This window comes from Hemicordylus capensis, chromosome 4 (assembly GCF_027244095.1).
Source record: "Hemicordylus capensis ecotype Gifberg chromosome 4, rHemCap1.1.pri, whole genome shotgun sequence".
NCBI lineage: Eukaryota > Metazoa > Chordata > Lepidosauria > Squamata > Cordylidae > Hemicordylus > Hemicordylus capensis.
Window position 1 is genome coordinate 76,485,050 of NC_069660.1, and position 15,645 is coordinate 76,500,694.

Sequence of the window (15,645 nt, forward strand, 5' to 3'; positions counted from 1 at the left end):
TAGGTCCAGTGCCCCTGCAAAGGGAAGGAGTGGCAGCGATCAGCAAACGAATTAGGGAGTGATCAGACCACAGCAAGGAACAGATGGATAAGTCCCCCACTTTAAGATCATGTCACCACTGCTCCGAGACAAAAACCATGTCCAAAGTGTGACCACCAACATGAGTCGGGCCAGAAATAATTTGCGAAAAGCCCATGGATGCCATGAAATCCCGGACCATAATCGAATTCTCACACAGGGCCAACAGGTTGAAATCCCCCAGAATCACAAATCTGGGGTTCGTAACCAGTGGGCCCGCAGCAAGGTTGAGAAGCTCAGGAAGGGCTGAGGCTGGGCAGCCGGTACACAAGCAACAGCCCAAACTTATCGTGAAGATCCATCGTCACAAAAAGGCACTCACAACCTGCTGCCTACAGAGCAGGGCCACTAATCAATGTGAAGTTTTCCCTATAAATCACTGCCACTCCGCCTCCCCAGCCAAAGACTCGGGGCTGACTGAACACACGGAAACCTGGCGGGCAGATCTCAGATAAGGCAACATCACCATCATGACCCAGAATTCTGGCTAGAATATGCCAAGATTGGTTGGTTCAAATGCCTTGAGTGATCCTGGCTTGTTTCTAGACACAACAGGCAACAGAATACTTTGCAGGCTTCTGTGCAAAAGGCATGGTGGAGTACATGGACTCCTGAGGCTAAAAGATGCCGAACAACGCCAAGTTTAATCTTTGCTCTGTGCAAGGCTTGAACTTAAAAATATATGGATAAAGGAGGATTTCTATTAAATACAAAACAATGGGATAGGGCAACTTGGGGACACAAAGCAAATCAAGACAAAAGTTTGAGATAACATATTATAGTGTTAGCTGTTGGTGGTTAATCGGCAAAACATTAATTTTCTTCTAGATTTTGGAAACAACTGCACAAGGTATTCAGAAGTAAACCGGAAAATGTCATGGAGTTCAGCATGAAGCTTCACCTTGTTTGGCAAACTTCAAATGGGTTTGTCTTCTCTGCAAGTTCTGTACTAATTTTTGTGGGTGGGAGGAAGTAATTTAGTATATCCTCATAAAGAAATGGACTACTGGGCATAGTTTCTTTGTTAACTATACTATGCACAGTTTAGAACATAAGAACAGCCCTGCTGGATCAGGCCTAAGCCCCATCTAGTCCAGCATCCTGTTTGCGGTGGGCCAAAGAAACTATGCCCAGTAGTCCATTTCTTTATGAGGATATACTAAATTACTTCCTCCCACCCACAAAAATTAGTACAGAACTTGCAGAGAAGACAGACCCATTTGAACTTAAGCGAGAGTTTATGTAATATAGGCCTATAAAATAAACTATGCAGTTTGCCTTCCACCAAATCAAACCTTTGGTCCATCCAGCTCAGCACTATCTACAATGACTGGCCATGGCTCTCCAGGATTTCAGACAGAGTGTCTTTCCCAGCCCTAACTGAAGATGCCAGGGATTGAACCTAGGACATTCTCTGCTCAAAACAGGTGCTCCACTGAGCTATGGTGCCCACCTTTCATTTTTATATTAAGAACAAGGGGGGAAAAACAGGACAACCAGGAGACCCTCTTGCTTGACCTGGGTGGCAAACACAAGGCAGGTTATGAGTGGTGTGAAGGGGTAGTAATTACCCCTTCTATGCCACATACTGTTTTTTTCAAAAGCATCTAAGTCTCTGCAATAATGTTATTCCTTGGGCTCTTACCTCTCCAAATGCTCCTCTGCCTATTACTTTTAAAGACTCAAAGTCTTCCAATCCAAGTCTTGTTCTTTTTAGGCGCAGAAACTCTGTTTCTTTTCGGGCGTGTGCTGATCTCCTAATTCTTTTCTAGATTTTTTTGTTTTTTTTAAAAAAAGAAAAACAGTTTAAAATATAATTTTGGAATACAGTCAGTAACTAGGCTCTAGGGGTCCACAGCAATGGTTTGTTAGAAGCAGGTTTACAGGATACTTATCTACCAGGCAAGCCAGTTTTAGTATATGCAATACCTCATCATCTTTTAAGCCTTCCTCTTCCATCACTTTTTCTAATTTCTTTTGCCTGAAAATTTTGGAAAAAAGTTTTGTAAATGAGTAATTTCCCACAAGTTGGCAAGTACTGTATGCACACACAATTTCAGAACAGAGTAAAGTTGTCTAGAGTAAAAGTCAGGAGATTTTGGCAGAAGGAATGGTTTATTTTTATCCCAAGGCTCTGTTCTCAGTGCAGAACACTGATTAGAACACGAGCACTGCTTCCATTTGCACTTCTGTGAAACAAGGAGAACAATCTGCCGATATATTTTATATACTATTTGTCCTTGGTGCAATAAAGTGCATAAAGCAGATGAAGATGACAGATTTCTATATTTTATCTTTAAGAAAAACATATGCAAATAATAGTGTGATCACAAGATGAACAACTTATCTTACAATATGGTCTGGCTGGAGGCTATCAGACCTCATTTAGGTCAACAGACATTTGGACCAAGATGGGTCTCTGATGGGAAAAGACTAACTGGAGGCAGTTGGCAGGAACTACAGCTGAAGCCACACCATGAACACACGAGAAGCTGTTCCATATTGCACAACAAAACTACATCATGCTACAGAGTGAACAGTGTTTCTATATTAAAACATGTATAAAGAAACAGAATTACAGACTAAAAAATAGAATAAGAACTTCCTTAAACAGAACACATCTGAAGCAATACAAGAGCTTCTCTGCTGTAAACATTACAATTTCAATAGTCAAAGGGCTCTGCTCTAGCTTTTACCAGATATGCTAGCTGAAAGAATCTTCAGTTATTCCATGCATTCCTGCCAATCCTTAACTGAAGGGATTTTTTAAAAAAGATTTCCAGCATTGGACTACTGTCGCAAAAAATTAATATATTTGATGCAATTGGAACTACATCTTTATGAACTTTGGTAGTTTCTAGACTACTGCCTATAACCACCTAGAGGCTTCAGTAGTGGGCGGTATACAGATATGTTAAATAAAATACAAATAAAAAATGAAGCCCTAACCATTTCAGCACAAAGCTTTCTCTAGGTTACTACATGCACATTTTCCACACTGCAGAATAGGGAGAGCTACAACCTAACTGAATAAATGAAGGCTGGGATTTAGAAGAACATTCCTAACTATGAGAAACAAGAATTTGAAACTGCTTTCATAACTCTAAGGAAACTAAGTAGTATATTAGAAGGAAAAATGGGGCTGGAGAGATTTATGAAGGATACGGTTGGGAAGTGAATCTGATATACTTCAGTAAGCACCTATCAGATCAAGCAAATGGTTCATTCCTTTGAGAGAGTGAATGTCAAAATACTTAATATTTTCAGGAAACACTTTCCATATCAACTTGCCTGCCAAGGAATCCCTGCATCTTGCAGAGGATTCTGAGGCATATCCCAGGGTGCACCCACATGCACACAGTGCACTAGGAACATAGGAAGCTGCCATATACCGAGTCAAACCATAGGTCCATCTCACTCAGTATTGTCTACACAGACTGGCAGCAGCTTCTCCAAGGTTGCAGGCAGGAATCTCTCTCAGCCCTATCTTGGAGATGCCAGGGAAGGAACCTGGAACCTAGATGCTCTTCCCAGAGCAGCTCCATCCCCTAAGGGGAATATCTTACAGTGCTCACACTTCTAGTCTCCCTTTCGTATGCAACCAGGGTAGACCCTGCTTAGCTTAAGGGGACAAGTCATGCTCGCTACCACAAAACCAGCTCTCTTCCCAACAGACCTCACTAGCCAGGTCTGTTGGCAGACATCTACAAATCCACATGCCAGCTTGTCAATGGCAAGTGCTCCCAGCCTCTGGTTAGCAGGACGTCCAGCACCACACAGATCTCCGCACTAGAGGTCTCATTTCCATTGCCATTTTTGAGAAGGTACAGGAATCCTTTCTGAGCAGAAGGAAAGGCTCCCACTGTTTCTTACCATCTCTATATCCCAGCACAAATGACAGAAGACTAACTTCTCTCGTAAGCCCTCTGCCTATATGCCAGAAAAGAAGTCAAGGGAAGAAAGGGGGCCAGATAATGGCTGGCTAGTAAGGCAAGAATAAATTTGTAGATCCCTGTAGGTCTTACTGTTATAGTACTACTATTAATCCCATGTGAATTCACAGTTGGCCAGTTCAGATGAACAACAGATGCTATATATGAGGAGGACGGAGCTGCACCACGAACATGGCCATCTTGACATCACTGAATGATGTTCCAAGCAGTCAGCATGTCCTTTAATCATGTAAGAGGAGTGTTCATCTGACCTGCCCCTCTGAATAGGGTTTTGTAGAGTGTATAGAGGGTCAGTGTGGATGAACACTTTCTCATGCAATTAAAGGACATCCTCCTGACAGTGCATCAGGATGTCCTCCAGTTACATCAAGATGGACACGCTCGAAGTGCAACCAATTCCTCTGCACATGTAGTGGCTACTGTTCATCTGAACTGGCCCAGAATACCCAACACACATCCTACTATTGCAGCATGCAGCTGTGGAGACTGCTAACACAGAACAAGCTGTCTTTCAGAAGAACATTTTCTCCATTACTGAACTTGCTCATTGAGGAGCTCAGCTGACTATAAAGCACAAGGACTCCTAAAACAGTGTTTGAAAATGACTTCTCTAAGACATCAGAGATTACCACTGCTGGAGTTAAAATTGTGCAGTCTACCATACGCCTGCTTGCTAGGACGAATGGCCACAGCCCTGGGCAAAACAGCTGGCAGAACCTACCCCCAATCTCATCACCACAGCACTCTTTTTCCCAGCTGAAAAAACAACAACTGCAGAATATCTCAGGTTATCTGAGAGTGCTTTGCCCCATATGTCCTGTCCTGGACCTTGAGATTTTCTTCAGAAGCCCCGCTCTGAGTGCCTCCACCAAATGAGGCAAGATGGGTGGCTACTAGAGAGAGGGCCTTTTCAGTGGTGGCGCCCTGTTTACACAATAGCTCCCCCAGCAAGGCTTGGCTGCCACTGTTACTTTCTTCTTTTGGAAGCCAGGAGAATACCTTTCTGTTCACTAAGGCCTTTTAAAGTAGGTTTTTAAAATGTTTGCATATTGTAGTTTTTTTGTTTGGTTTTGATTGTATATTTAATTTTATTAAACAATGCCTGTCCTGGTCCTTTAGAAGAAGAAGAGGGAGACATACACTGCTTTTCCTATCCAGGGGGGAAAGGATTGCAGCAGATTCATAGCTTTGTATACTGTTCCACTTGGCCCTTTAAGTGCCACAGTACACTTTCAAACTTGAGAAGTGCTATGGTGGCAACCACAAGTGATGAGAGAAAGGAAGGGGTGGGTGAGCAGATAGCTACTGCTGGGGAAGGAAGAGAAGCCAAGCAGCCTTTGAATTACTATTTCCAAAAATAGAATATTGGGTGGGGTCAGCTTCTTTGAGATAATTATCAGTCATCCAAAACCTTCAGTTTAAGATTAAAGTTAAGATGCTTTCAATTTTCACTTGTGCCCTACAAAGTGTGGAAATTGCATGTTAAGGTGCCCATCTCAACTTCCGCATCATGAAAACTATAAAGACTTTTGAAAATTGAAAACATTTAAGCTCTTCTCTTAAAGCAAAGGTTTGAGGATGACTAAATTTGCAGGTGTTTTGAGGAGGAAAATCGGATTGGGCATGGTGGGAGAGCAAAGTTCAACAGGAGCTTTTACCCAGGCTGGCTAAGTGGAGTCTCCATGTTCAAAGGTTGTCTCCCACAGCCTTGTGTGCCTTGCAAGGTCCTCTGACAACAAACTTCCCTGCTAAGTCCATCGGCTGCCTCGTCCCACTTGGCGTGCCCTCGCAGTATTCCCTGTAACAGAGATTCCCAGATGTTGGCTACAACACCCAGCATCCCCAGCTGTACTGGCCTTTGGTTGGCAATTGTGGGAGCTGTAGTCAATAACATCTGGCAAAGCCTGTTGGCACAACCTCAGTGGAGGAGTCCCCCAAGAAGAGGGGGAAAGGAATGTTTTATAGCCAACAGAATGTTTTGGGTTTATAATGGTAGAATGTTGAAACAACTCATCTTAATTATACTGGAACTATCACACCAGTATAATAAAATGCCTCTCCCTGAAAAGCTCAGGATTTAAAAATGAGGATGAGATATAATTTTCCTTATGGTCAGAATTCTACACACTGGATTGGAGAAAACAGAAGGTAGCAGAAGTGCTTCTGAAAATGTCTTCTAATATAGACTTATATATAAGCCCACAAAAATTGGTAGTCTATGTTTTACTAGTCCATCAGCTTAACATCACTAACTTAATAATTTGTGGCCATAAGAGAACCAACTTTTGAGAATGTTTCCCTGCCTATTCATTTGCAGCTAGTTCTTAACTCACCATAGACATGGCTGTTTATGTAACACTGCTCTAACAATTCAAGACAAACATTTGCTTCTCACGTAGAATGCCAAAGAAGCTGGTTCAAGTTCTCACTGAAATGTATGAATTATTTATTTGTAACAATATGTTGTAGCTCCTTCTATAGGACAGTAGAAGTCAAACTCATAACCTTTTCTGCTGTACTGGAGTAAAGGGAAAGAGAAATCCAAAAGCTACAGGAATCGTGACTGAAGATTTTCTTGTTATAAAACAGAGCTACTCTTTGCATTATAGGAAAAAGTTCCAAATGGGGTGGGGCAGAAAAAGAGAGTGGATATGCAATTCAGAACTAATATAAAGAGCTATTATAACTACAAGTTATTTTTGAGGAAGGTAACGTTTATTTTTTGAAGAGGGGGTTGGAATCTAAGCAATTATTAGTCCTAAATGTGCAGAACCGGTTAGAATTGAACCAGGTTTGATTCAAACCAGCCCAGTTCGACCAGTTCGAACTTGAACTGGACCGGCCTCAAAAAAAGGTGATCGGTCCGAGTTCGGGGTGAGGGAATCCTGTGAAAGTGTTCTAAGAGTGGCCAAGATGGTGGTGAGAGGGCACCTTAGCGGCTTCGTTGTAGTCAGCGGTGGCACGCTGGTAGCTCCACTCTCTCAGCTTAACCTACCTCACATGGTTAACTATGGTGCTGTGACAATAAAGAGCAGGAGATATACATGTGGCCCTGAGTTCCTTAGAAAAGGGGCAGGTTAAAAGATGTACTAAGTAATAATAAGTTTCAGGGATGTGAAGAAAGATGACAATCTTATGCAACTTGCTCTTTTGCAATACCACTTTCCGGGTGGTATCCTTTCTACCGGTGGGGTTTGTTAAAGTTATTTTCATGCAAGTTCCAGCAGCTTTGTTGACACTTGGGCAGCTCCTTCTTGCTCTAGTGCTGTGGTTGATTATTAACTGGGCACTAAAATTTAGCTATGGGGTGGCAGGGAACAGCTGTCCCTATTTAATCCAGCATAGTGCCCCTCCCAGCAGCTGCTGGTAGTGTCTCCCTTGTTTCTTTACATTGTGAACCCCTCAGTCCTTTTGACAGAAAAACCATGTTGTGGGGTGGAGGGGTGGTTGGGGGGGTGGTTGAAAAGCAATACAAAAATATGCTTCAAAACACATGATATTAATACCTGTACCACAGAGCAGAAAACATAGAAGTAAAAAAGCTCGTCTTTCCTCTGACAAGGAGAAACTACATTTTCAATTCTTTGTTCTAATTTAAAACTGGTGTTCTGTTTAAAACTGATTATTTTTCAAGATCTGTTTCAAGTCAGCCATAAAACTGCATGAAAGGTGGCAAGATCTGGCAATATAAAATAAGAAGAGCAAGTTTCATATCATCAGGCACTCAGGAAATCTGCATTCTCTGTTCACAAGAACAACAAGGAACAGAGAACATGTCATCCAATACAGAGACCAGCAGCCCAAACAGAGCCTGAAGCATGTCATCTTAACTTCAATAAAGTAGTTTGTTTTTTTAAAGTATAAATATTTGAGAGAAACTGACCAACTGGAGAACCCAAGATTAGGGCCACTCGGAGCTGTCCTGATCTATGTCATTCTGTTTCTCCCCACTGCCACCTTGCATTTTACCCATGAGACTCAACAATTCTTCCCCAACCCTTTAAGAGAAACCCACCCCCCACAAATAAGTTCATATTCTGCAGAACATGTGTCCAATAGCCTCAGTTGTACATCTGTGTAAATTCTGTGCAACATGTAAATAACACAGATACAGATTTACCCAGTTTGCTGTACTCCTGATCAGTGTTCCCTCTAACAGGGATTCCCAGATGTTGTTGTCTACAACTCCCATAATGCCCAAGCAAAAGCCACTGCAGCTGGGGATTCTGGGAGTTGTAGTCTACAATATCAGAATCCCTGTTAGAGGGAACACTGTTCCCAATGCACCCTTTGGGATTTTCTCATACGCAGTTCTAGAGCTCTTGATCATTAACTACAGCACACCATAGTTTCTTGGCACCTATAAACAGGTCTTCAACCTTTATTTATTTATTTTATTTTTATTTTAAACACATTTCTATACCCATATGCAAGTCCCCGGGCAGTTCACAATCTAAAAAAACAATTAAAATATCAACACAATTAAAACAGTTTAAAATATGGATAAAAATCCCCAAACTTAAAACTATGAACTAAAAGCCTGACAAACAGGTATATTTTCAGGTCTTTCTTAAAAACATCCAGAGAAAGTGAAGCTCTATTTATTTTTATATATATATATATATATATATATATATATATATATATATATATATATATAAAATTTTTCCAACAGGTTAACAGAAATAAGAAAGGAACACAGAAAAAGAAGAAAGTTAAAAGTAAGTTTACAGTTAATGTCTCTTGGACATCTCAAAATTACATACATCAGTCGGAGATTCAGCAGCCCTCTGTTCTCCACCACCCAAGCGCACGCGCACGCACACGCACACACACCCTTGCCAAGAATTGTAAAGAAACAGAGATAACACTTTAATTGGCTGTCTATTCTAGAAAGAAAAACCAAATCTTGGATGAGGGTGTTGACCCTGTGCTAAATTGTAAATTATGAAAGGTTCCCAAATTGAAACAAATGTTTCATCTGAAGTATTCCGTAAGTAAGCAGTAACCTTAGCCACAGAGGCATATTCCCATAGCTTTAATAACCACTCATCTACAGTTGGGATTATTTATTGTCTCCAATTAGCAGCATATAAGATCCTGGCTGCAGTAATCATATATAAAGACAGTTCCGTATATTTGGTAGGAATATAGGATTTTATCATATTTAACAAAAAAAACCCTCTGGAGAATAAAGGAAATTTATGTTTAAAATTTCTTGCTTCTTATGGTAAATTCCCACCCCCACCCCCGAATTGTTGCACTTTGCTATATGTCCACCACGTATGATAAAATGTCCCCACATGGCTCTTATACTTCCCACGATCTCCAGAGTAATTACTATCCATCTTTGCAATCATCATGGGGGGTAATATACTAGCAAAAATACATTTTATACCATTTTTCCATTAAGGTGCTATTTGCTGTCAATTTAATGTTCACCTTCCATAAATATTCCCATTGTTGCATATCAATTGTCCTGTTTAAATTTTGCATCCACTTAATCATACAGTCTTTTACCTGTTCTGTTTCTGAATCCTATTTCAATAGCAACTTATATGTCAATCCCAGTAAATGATCGGTATTTTAGTAATTAATAATTTGAATTCTGTTAAGTCTCTAAGTTTGCCACCTTGTCTTTATATTTCTTTCTGCACTATAGTATTAATTTGTAGATATTGAAACCATGAGGGCTCATTGGACTATCCCAAAGCAAGAGTCTGGATGGGTTTCATTTTTGTTTTTCCTGTAGTTAAGCTTTGCAAGTTGTATGCCTTCTCTCTCTATCGGGCAAAATTTCTAGAATTTTCTTTTCCATGGAAAAAGATATTTAAGATAGATGCCAAAGGCGATTACTCTGAACTTATCCTGTTCTTATATTTGTCCCAAACATGTAATAAACTACTTCTAATTGTATGGGATTTTATGTCATGATCTTACCTTTTTATATTAGTCCATAAATGCTTATGTAACCCTTCTGGAAGGTCAGATCTTTCCATAGCCATCATCGAACCATATGGTTCTTTAACCCAGTCCAAAATCCATGTCAAACAACTGGCATGATGATATAATTTTAAATTAGGAACAGCCAATCCTCCCCTCTCTTTTACATTTTGCGTGACTCTGAATATAGTTCTTGGTTTTTTATTGGCCCAGATAAAAGAATGTATATACCTCTGCCACGTATTCAATGTCTTATCCTCAATTTCATAGGAACATAGGAAGCTGCCATACACCGAGTCAGACCATTGGTCTGTCTAGCTCAGTATTGTCTTCACAGACTGGCAGCAGCTTCTCCAAGGTTGCATGCAGGTGTCTCTCTCAGCCCTATCTTGGAGAAGCCAGGGAGGGAACCTGAAGCCTTCTGCTCTTCCCAGAGCGGCTCCATCCCCTGAGGGAAATATCTTACAGTGCTCACACTTCTAGTCTCCCTTTCGTATGCAACCAGGGCAGACCCTGCTTAGCTTAAGGGGACAAGTCATGCTTGCTACCACAAGACCAGCTCTCCTCTTCAATAGGGATTTCAATAGGGATGGACCTTGGGCCTGATCCAGCAGGGCTGTTCTTATGTAGGTGATGCCTCCTCTCTTGCTCTTGCTCCCCTGCAGCTGGTATTTAGAGGCATCCTGCCTCTGAGGCTGAAGGTGGCCTATAGCCACCAGACTAGTAGCCATTGATAGACCTTAACAATGTTAATGCGTGTTATAAATTAATATAAATTTCAAAAAGAAATCAAGTCCAGGAGAGACAATGAAATGTGTTTGGAGAGGCTAGTTTAAATTATAGTGGTCAATGGAGCCAAGTATGTTTCACAATACAGATTGCATTTATACTGGACATGCTGAAATCAAATGAAAATATTAAACTAAGCTAGAGAGAGAAAAACAAGTTTTACTCCAAGAAAGTGCTTCTACTTATTTTCACCAAGCAGCTGCAAGAGTGTAGCCTTAATTGGAATGCACAGTCAGAGAATGGGAAGGTGTCTGAAAAGTTTTGATGATCCCATAGCTACTAAGGTATTGTGTAGACTGCAAATGCTATTTTAAAAAACTTTCTGTCAGGATAAGAAAATCAATGCATTTGGGGCACCCATTTTTAAATAATTTAATGAAAACAACACTATTTTCATATTCAATTGAGGGTTGTTGGGTTTTTTACCTCATTTCCCGTTCTTCATGCTGTGCAATCAGATTACTGTAGAAGTTTTCTAATGTCACTTTTGTCATTGTAACTCGCTCCTTGGTATGGTTGCTCATAGATGAGCAAGGTGCTGGACCAGTCATTGCCATGGTTACTGGGGGTGGGGGGGAGAAAAAATATATATTTTAAAAACAGTCACAATATAGCTCTTGAAGCAAGAATTTAACCTGTGTAGTTGTTTAAATTAAGAGATGCAAGTCAAGTTGCAAAATGCAATATTATCACAAACAATCATCCAATGTTCAAGCTACAAAGGCAGTAAGAGGCCAGAGTTACAAAACAGTTGTACAAGACAGACTTCCTGTTTTTGTTCATAAGATATAAACCAAGGAGAAAGAAATCTGACAAGTGTAGTCTTTCCAAGTTTCAGCTTGTATTAGAAATATTAGATCTCTCAAATCTTCATTCGTGGTCCTATAAATACCACAGAAGTTATTTACACACCAAAGATATTTCCATGTAAGGATATTACAAATACATTACAAAACACATTAGTTTCAATGGAATTTACTTCCAAATAAGATCACAGCCCAATCATATGCATATCTGCTTGGAACAGTCCTGATTTAAACAGGGCTTACTCTTAAGGAAGTTTGCACAAGATTGCACCCAGATATTTATTTCTTCCTTTAATAACAGCAGGAGAAAAAGATCTAGTACATACTGCTCTCTCTACAGTGCAACTAGCCAAGCTAGAACCAGTTAATATGTACAACTGTAGATCATTGGACATGAGATAAACAGCTGCTTTCTAAGTATGTCAATTTAACAGAAATTTCTCCGAAAGTTAACTTGACAGTCTAGCTTTAAAAAAAAAACACTTCAAAGTTTGCCATTTAAAGGGCATGGTCCTTTGAACCCAATCATTAAGAAGTGATGCACTGTCTTGTTGAAAAATTTACATCATAACATTTGTTCCAAGAGTAGCTGCACGCCTTTTCCTCTGGATCTGAAAACTTTCAGGCACAGACTTCCACAGGAGAACTTGCATTCAGAGTGCCTATAATCACAAAAGGCGAAGACTACAATCCGACAGACCCCCTACTTGAGACATGCTTCCGAGTAAAGAGGCACAAGATCGGGCTATAAAGTCCATTTTTTTACATCAAAAGTTATGAGCAGCAGCAGGAGCAAGACAAGACAAGCAGGTGTCAGCGAAGAGAGAAAGGGAAGGTTGAGCCAGGCGAGGCCATGCGCTCCACTAACAGTCCAGGAAGAGAACGAGGATATGGGGGGCGGCGGGGGGGGGAGGACAGGGGACAGAAGGAGACGACTTAGAGGGGGCCCACCAGCCAGGTGTGCAGATGCACCACGGCCGGCCGCCAGGACATCGAAGAAGCCAGAGGCGAGGGGGGAGGATGGATGGAGCAGAGCAGGGTGCCATGGAAACAGAGAGGAGGGGTCTCAGCCTGATAAGACCGAGCTGGGGAGAAGAGCAGCCGGGGCGAGGGGCAACGCGAGGTCGCTTACCGGACCCCCCCACCCCTCCGTCGGGGGGCGGATGCGTATGAAGAAGCCTCGTTGTCTAGATCCTTCGCAGGTCCGAGGACGCAAGAGAAAAAGTAGTTCCCAGAGAGGCCTATCTGCCCCTCATCCCCTCACCCAAAGGAAAGCTGGAACCTCCGACCGGACAAATGCCAACTGGAAACTCTAGTACAATCCGCATGCGCACAGGCGCTCTCGTCTAGGCTCCATCCCCTGAAGAGGCGCGGCTCTAGCGGGAAACGGCCCGCGCCTGGGCTGATGCCCCGTCTCTTGTCTGTAGACCGGGGAGGCGCGGCTCTTGGGCTTTGCTTAGGGGCTGCTGCGCATGCGCCATGCCTTGTCGCTTTTCCTGAGCAAGATTGAAATTCTGTTTTGTGTGTTCGTTTTTTTTTCTGCGTATGAGGAAGTCGGTACAAAAGATTGCCGTGGAGTTTGAACCCGCCAGCCCCCAAGTTACCCGTGTTTACACAACGGGTGAATCCCACTGTGCTCAGTGAGGTTACTCACACAAGTAAGTGTACATAGGGGTGGTAGTCTTAACATGTTTGTTGTTCAGAAGGACAGAGTTTAATGGGACTTACTCCCCGATGAGACTACGACCCTAGATAGATACACTTACGGTGCTTAGGTTCCCGCTCCATGCGTGTGTAGGGATAGAACTGCTGCGCCCAACCAAGCCTATGCATATTTATGAAGAATGATTCCTAGTGAGTTCAATTAGAGTTGCTTTTAACTAGTAAGCGTGCACATAGACTACTAGTCAACTGTACGCATAGATTGGAAGGGGAGGGCAGAGTTACGTCCCATAGAACTATTGTGTTGTCTTTCAGGCAACCACCAAACCAGACCGACCTGACTACAGCACAAGCACACAGTTCGCTTTCCTACCACTCCCAATAGTAGAACTACACACAGCTGAAGCTGTGGCGCTCACTGTTTGTCAGATCAAATGTTTTTATAAGGTCGGATCCTGACATAGTTTGAAATCATGAAGTTTTGTAGCACTTTTAAATAATAGAAGATCTAGCCTTAGCATTAGTGTTCCCTCTAACGGGTTCCCAGATGTTGTTTACTACAACTCCCATAACCCCCAAGCAAAGGCTATTGCAGCTGTGGATAAGAACAGCCCTGCTGGATCAGGCACAAGGCCCATCTAGTCCAGCATCCTGTTTCATACAATGGCCCACCAGATGCTTCTGGGGGAGCCCTCAGGAAGAGGTATGTGCATGCCCTCTCTCCTGCTGTTGCTCATCTGCAACTGGTATTGAGAGGCATCATGCCTCTGAGGCTGGAGATGGCCCACAGCCACCAGCCACTGATGTACCTGTCAACCATGAATTGAAAAATTGAAGACTATCAAATTGCAAGGGCCAGATGGCATCCATCCAAGAATCCTTAAAGAACTCAAATGTGAAATTGCCAAACTTCTTGCAAATATATATTACTTATCCCTACAATCAGGCTCCGTACCAGAGGACTGGAAATTAGCAAATGTAACACCAATTTTCAAAAAGGAATCCAGGGGCGATCTGGGAAATTCAACAATCTTAATGGTAAAGTGTGCTGTCAAGTCGATTTCAACTCCTGGCATCCACAGAGCCCTATGGTTTTCTTTGGCAGAACACCGGAGGGGTTTACCATTGTCTCCTCCCACACAGTATGAGATGATGCCTTTCAGCATCTTACTATATCGCTTAGGTGGTCTTTAATTACTCCTCTGTTAGGTTTATAGGACATTCAGATAAATTTTATTTAATTTGGCTTCTTTCTGATAAACGCCCAAGAATCACATTTAATGTTGCAAAATTCTGTGCTGCCATATGCAAAAGATGTTGTGAGTTAATTGAGAATAAATAATGATTGTATTGAACAAAGATTGTATTCTCTTACTGGATTTGTAATGCTAATATTTGTTTGTGTGTGTAAGGTTGTGAAGACTCTGGACCAGTCACTTCTCTCTCAGCCTAACCTACTTCACAGGGTTGTTGTGAGGAGAAACTTAAGAATGTAGTACACTGCTCTGGGCTTCTTGGAGGAAGAGCGGGATATAAAATGTAATATATATTCTGACACACATGTATTCAACCACATGGCGCCATATTTTTTCTGCAGATAGTTTGTGGTGTTGCATGTTATTTTACCAAATATCTTAGGAACGTAGGAAGCTACCATATATGGAGTCAGACCATTGGTCTATCTAACTCAGTATTTTCTTCGCAGACTGGCAGTGGCTTCTCCAAGGTTGCAGGCAGGAATCTCTCTCAGCCCTATCTTGGATAAACCAGGGAGGGAACTTGGAACCTTCTGCTCTTACCAGAGCAGCTCCATCCCCTGAGGGGAATATCTTACAGTGCTCACACTTCTAGTCTCTAGCAGGGTGGACCCTGCTTAGCTAAGGGTCATGCTTGCTACCACAAGACCAGCTCTCTCCTCTTTCTTTGCATAACATTTTTTTTCTTGCAGAGGCAAATTGCGGAATTTGTGAAAAATGGAAAAATCTGAACTCCAGGGAGTGATAAAGTACCTGTCCCTGAAGGACCTGTTCTCACAGGAGATTCATGCAGCAAACACTGGGGAAGAATGCACCAGACTATTCGATTGTTGTGAAGTGGCAAGGAGAAATCAGTTGTGGCAGAGAATCATGTGAAGATGGAGAATGCACAGGATGACCCTCAACATCCATCACACAGGAAAACATCAGCAGTGTGCATCATCTCGTGATGGAGGACAGGAGAATGACAGTCAAGACAGTTGCTGACTCCATTGGCATCTCAGTAGAGTTCATTCCATCTTAACACACAATTTGAAGATGAAGAAGGTGAGGGCCAGATGGGTGCCACGAATATTGACAGAGCAACAAAAGGCATGTCGCCTGCATCAGCCAATTTGGACATGTTGCATCAAGCTCCATCAAACCTTTGGGCGTAAC

General features: G+C 42.0%; 1 protein-coding gene across 2 annotated transcripts in view; it reads right to left on the bottom strand.

Annotated features, from left to right (window-relative positions):
• Nucleotides 1–13,023, bottom strand: part of STK38 (serine/threonine kinase 38) — a 30,497-nt gene extending 17,474 nt beyond the window's left edge. Inside the window, exons 1-4 of one of the 2 annotated variants that reach the window (XM_053245101.1) lie at nt 12,834–13,023; nt 11,190–11,325; nt 2,008–2,059; nt 1,724–1,846 (exon numbers count right to left, since the gene is read on the bottom strand). In XM_053245101.1, the coding sequence (XP_053101076.1) occupies nt 1,724–1,846; nt 2,008–2,059; nt 11,190–11,325; nt 12,834–12,897 (375 nt within the window). In that variant the 5' untranslated portion in view covers nt 12,898–13,023. Of the gene's footprint in view, nt 1–1,723; nt 1,847–2,007; nt 2,060–11,189; nt 11,326–12,701 lie in introns of both variants that reach the window. The other variant, XM_053245102.1, reaches the window with a different exon arrangement.
• Between the last annotated feature and the right edge of the window lie 2,622 nt (nt 13,024–15,645).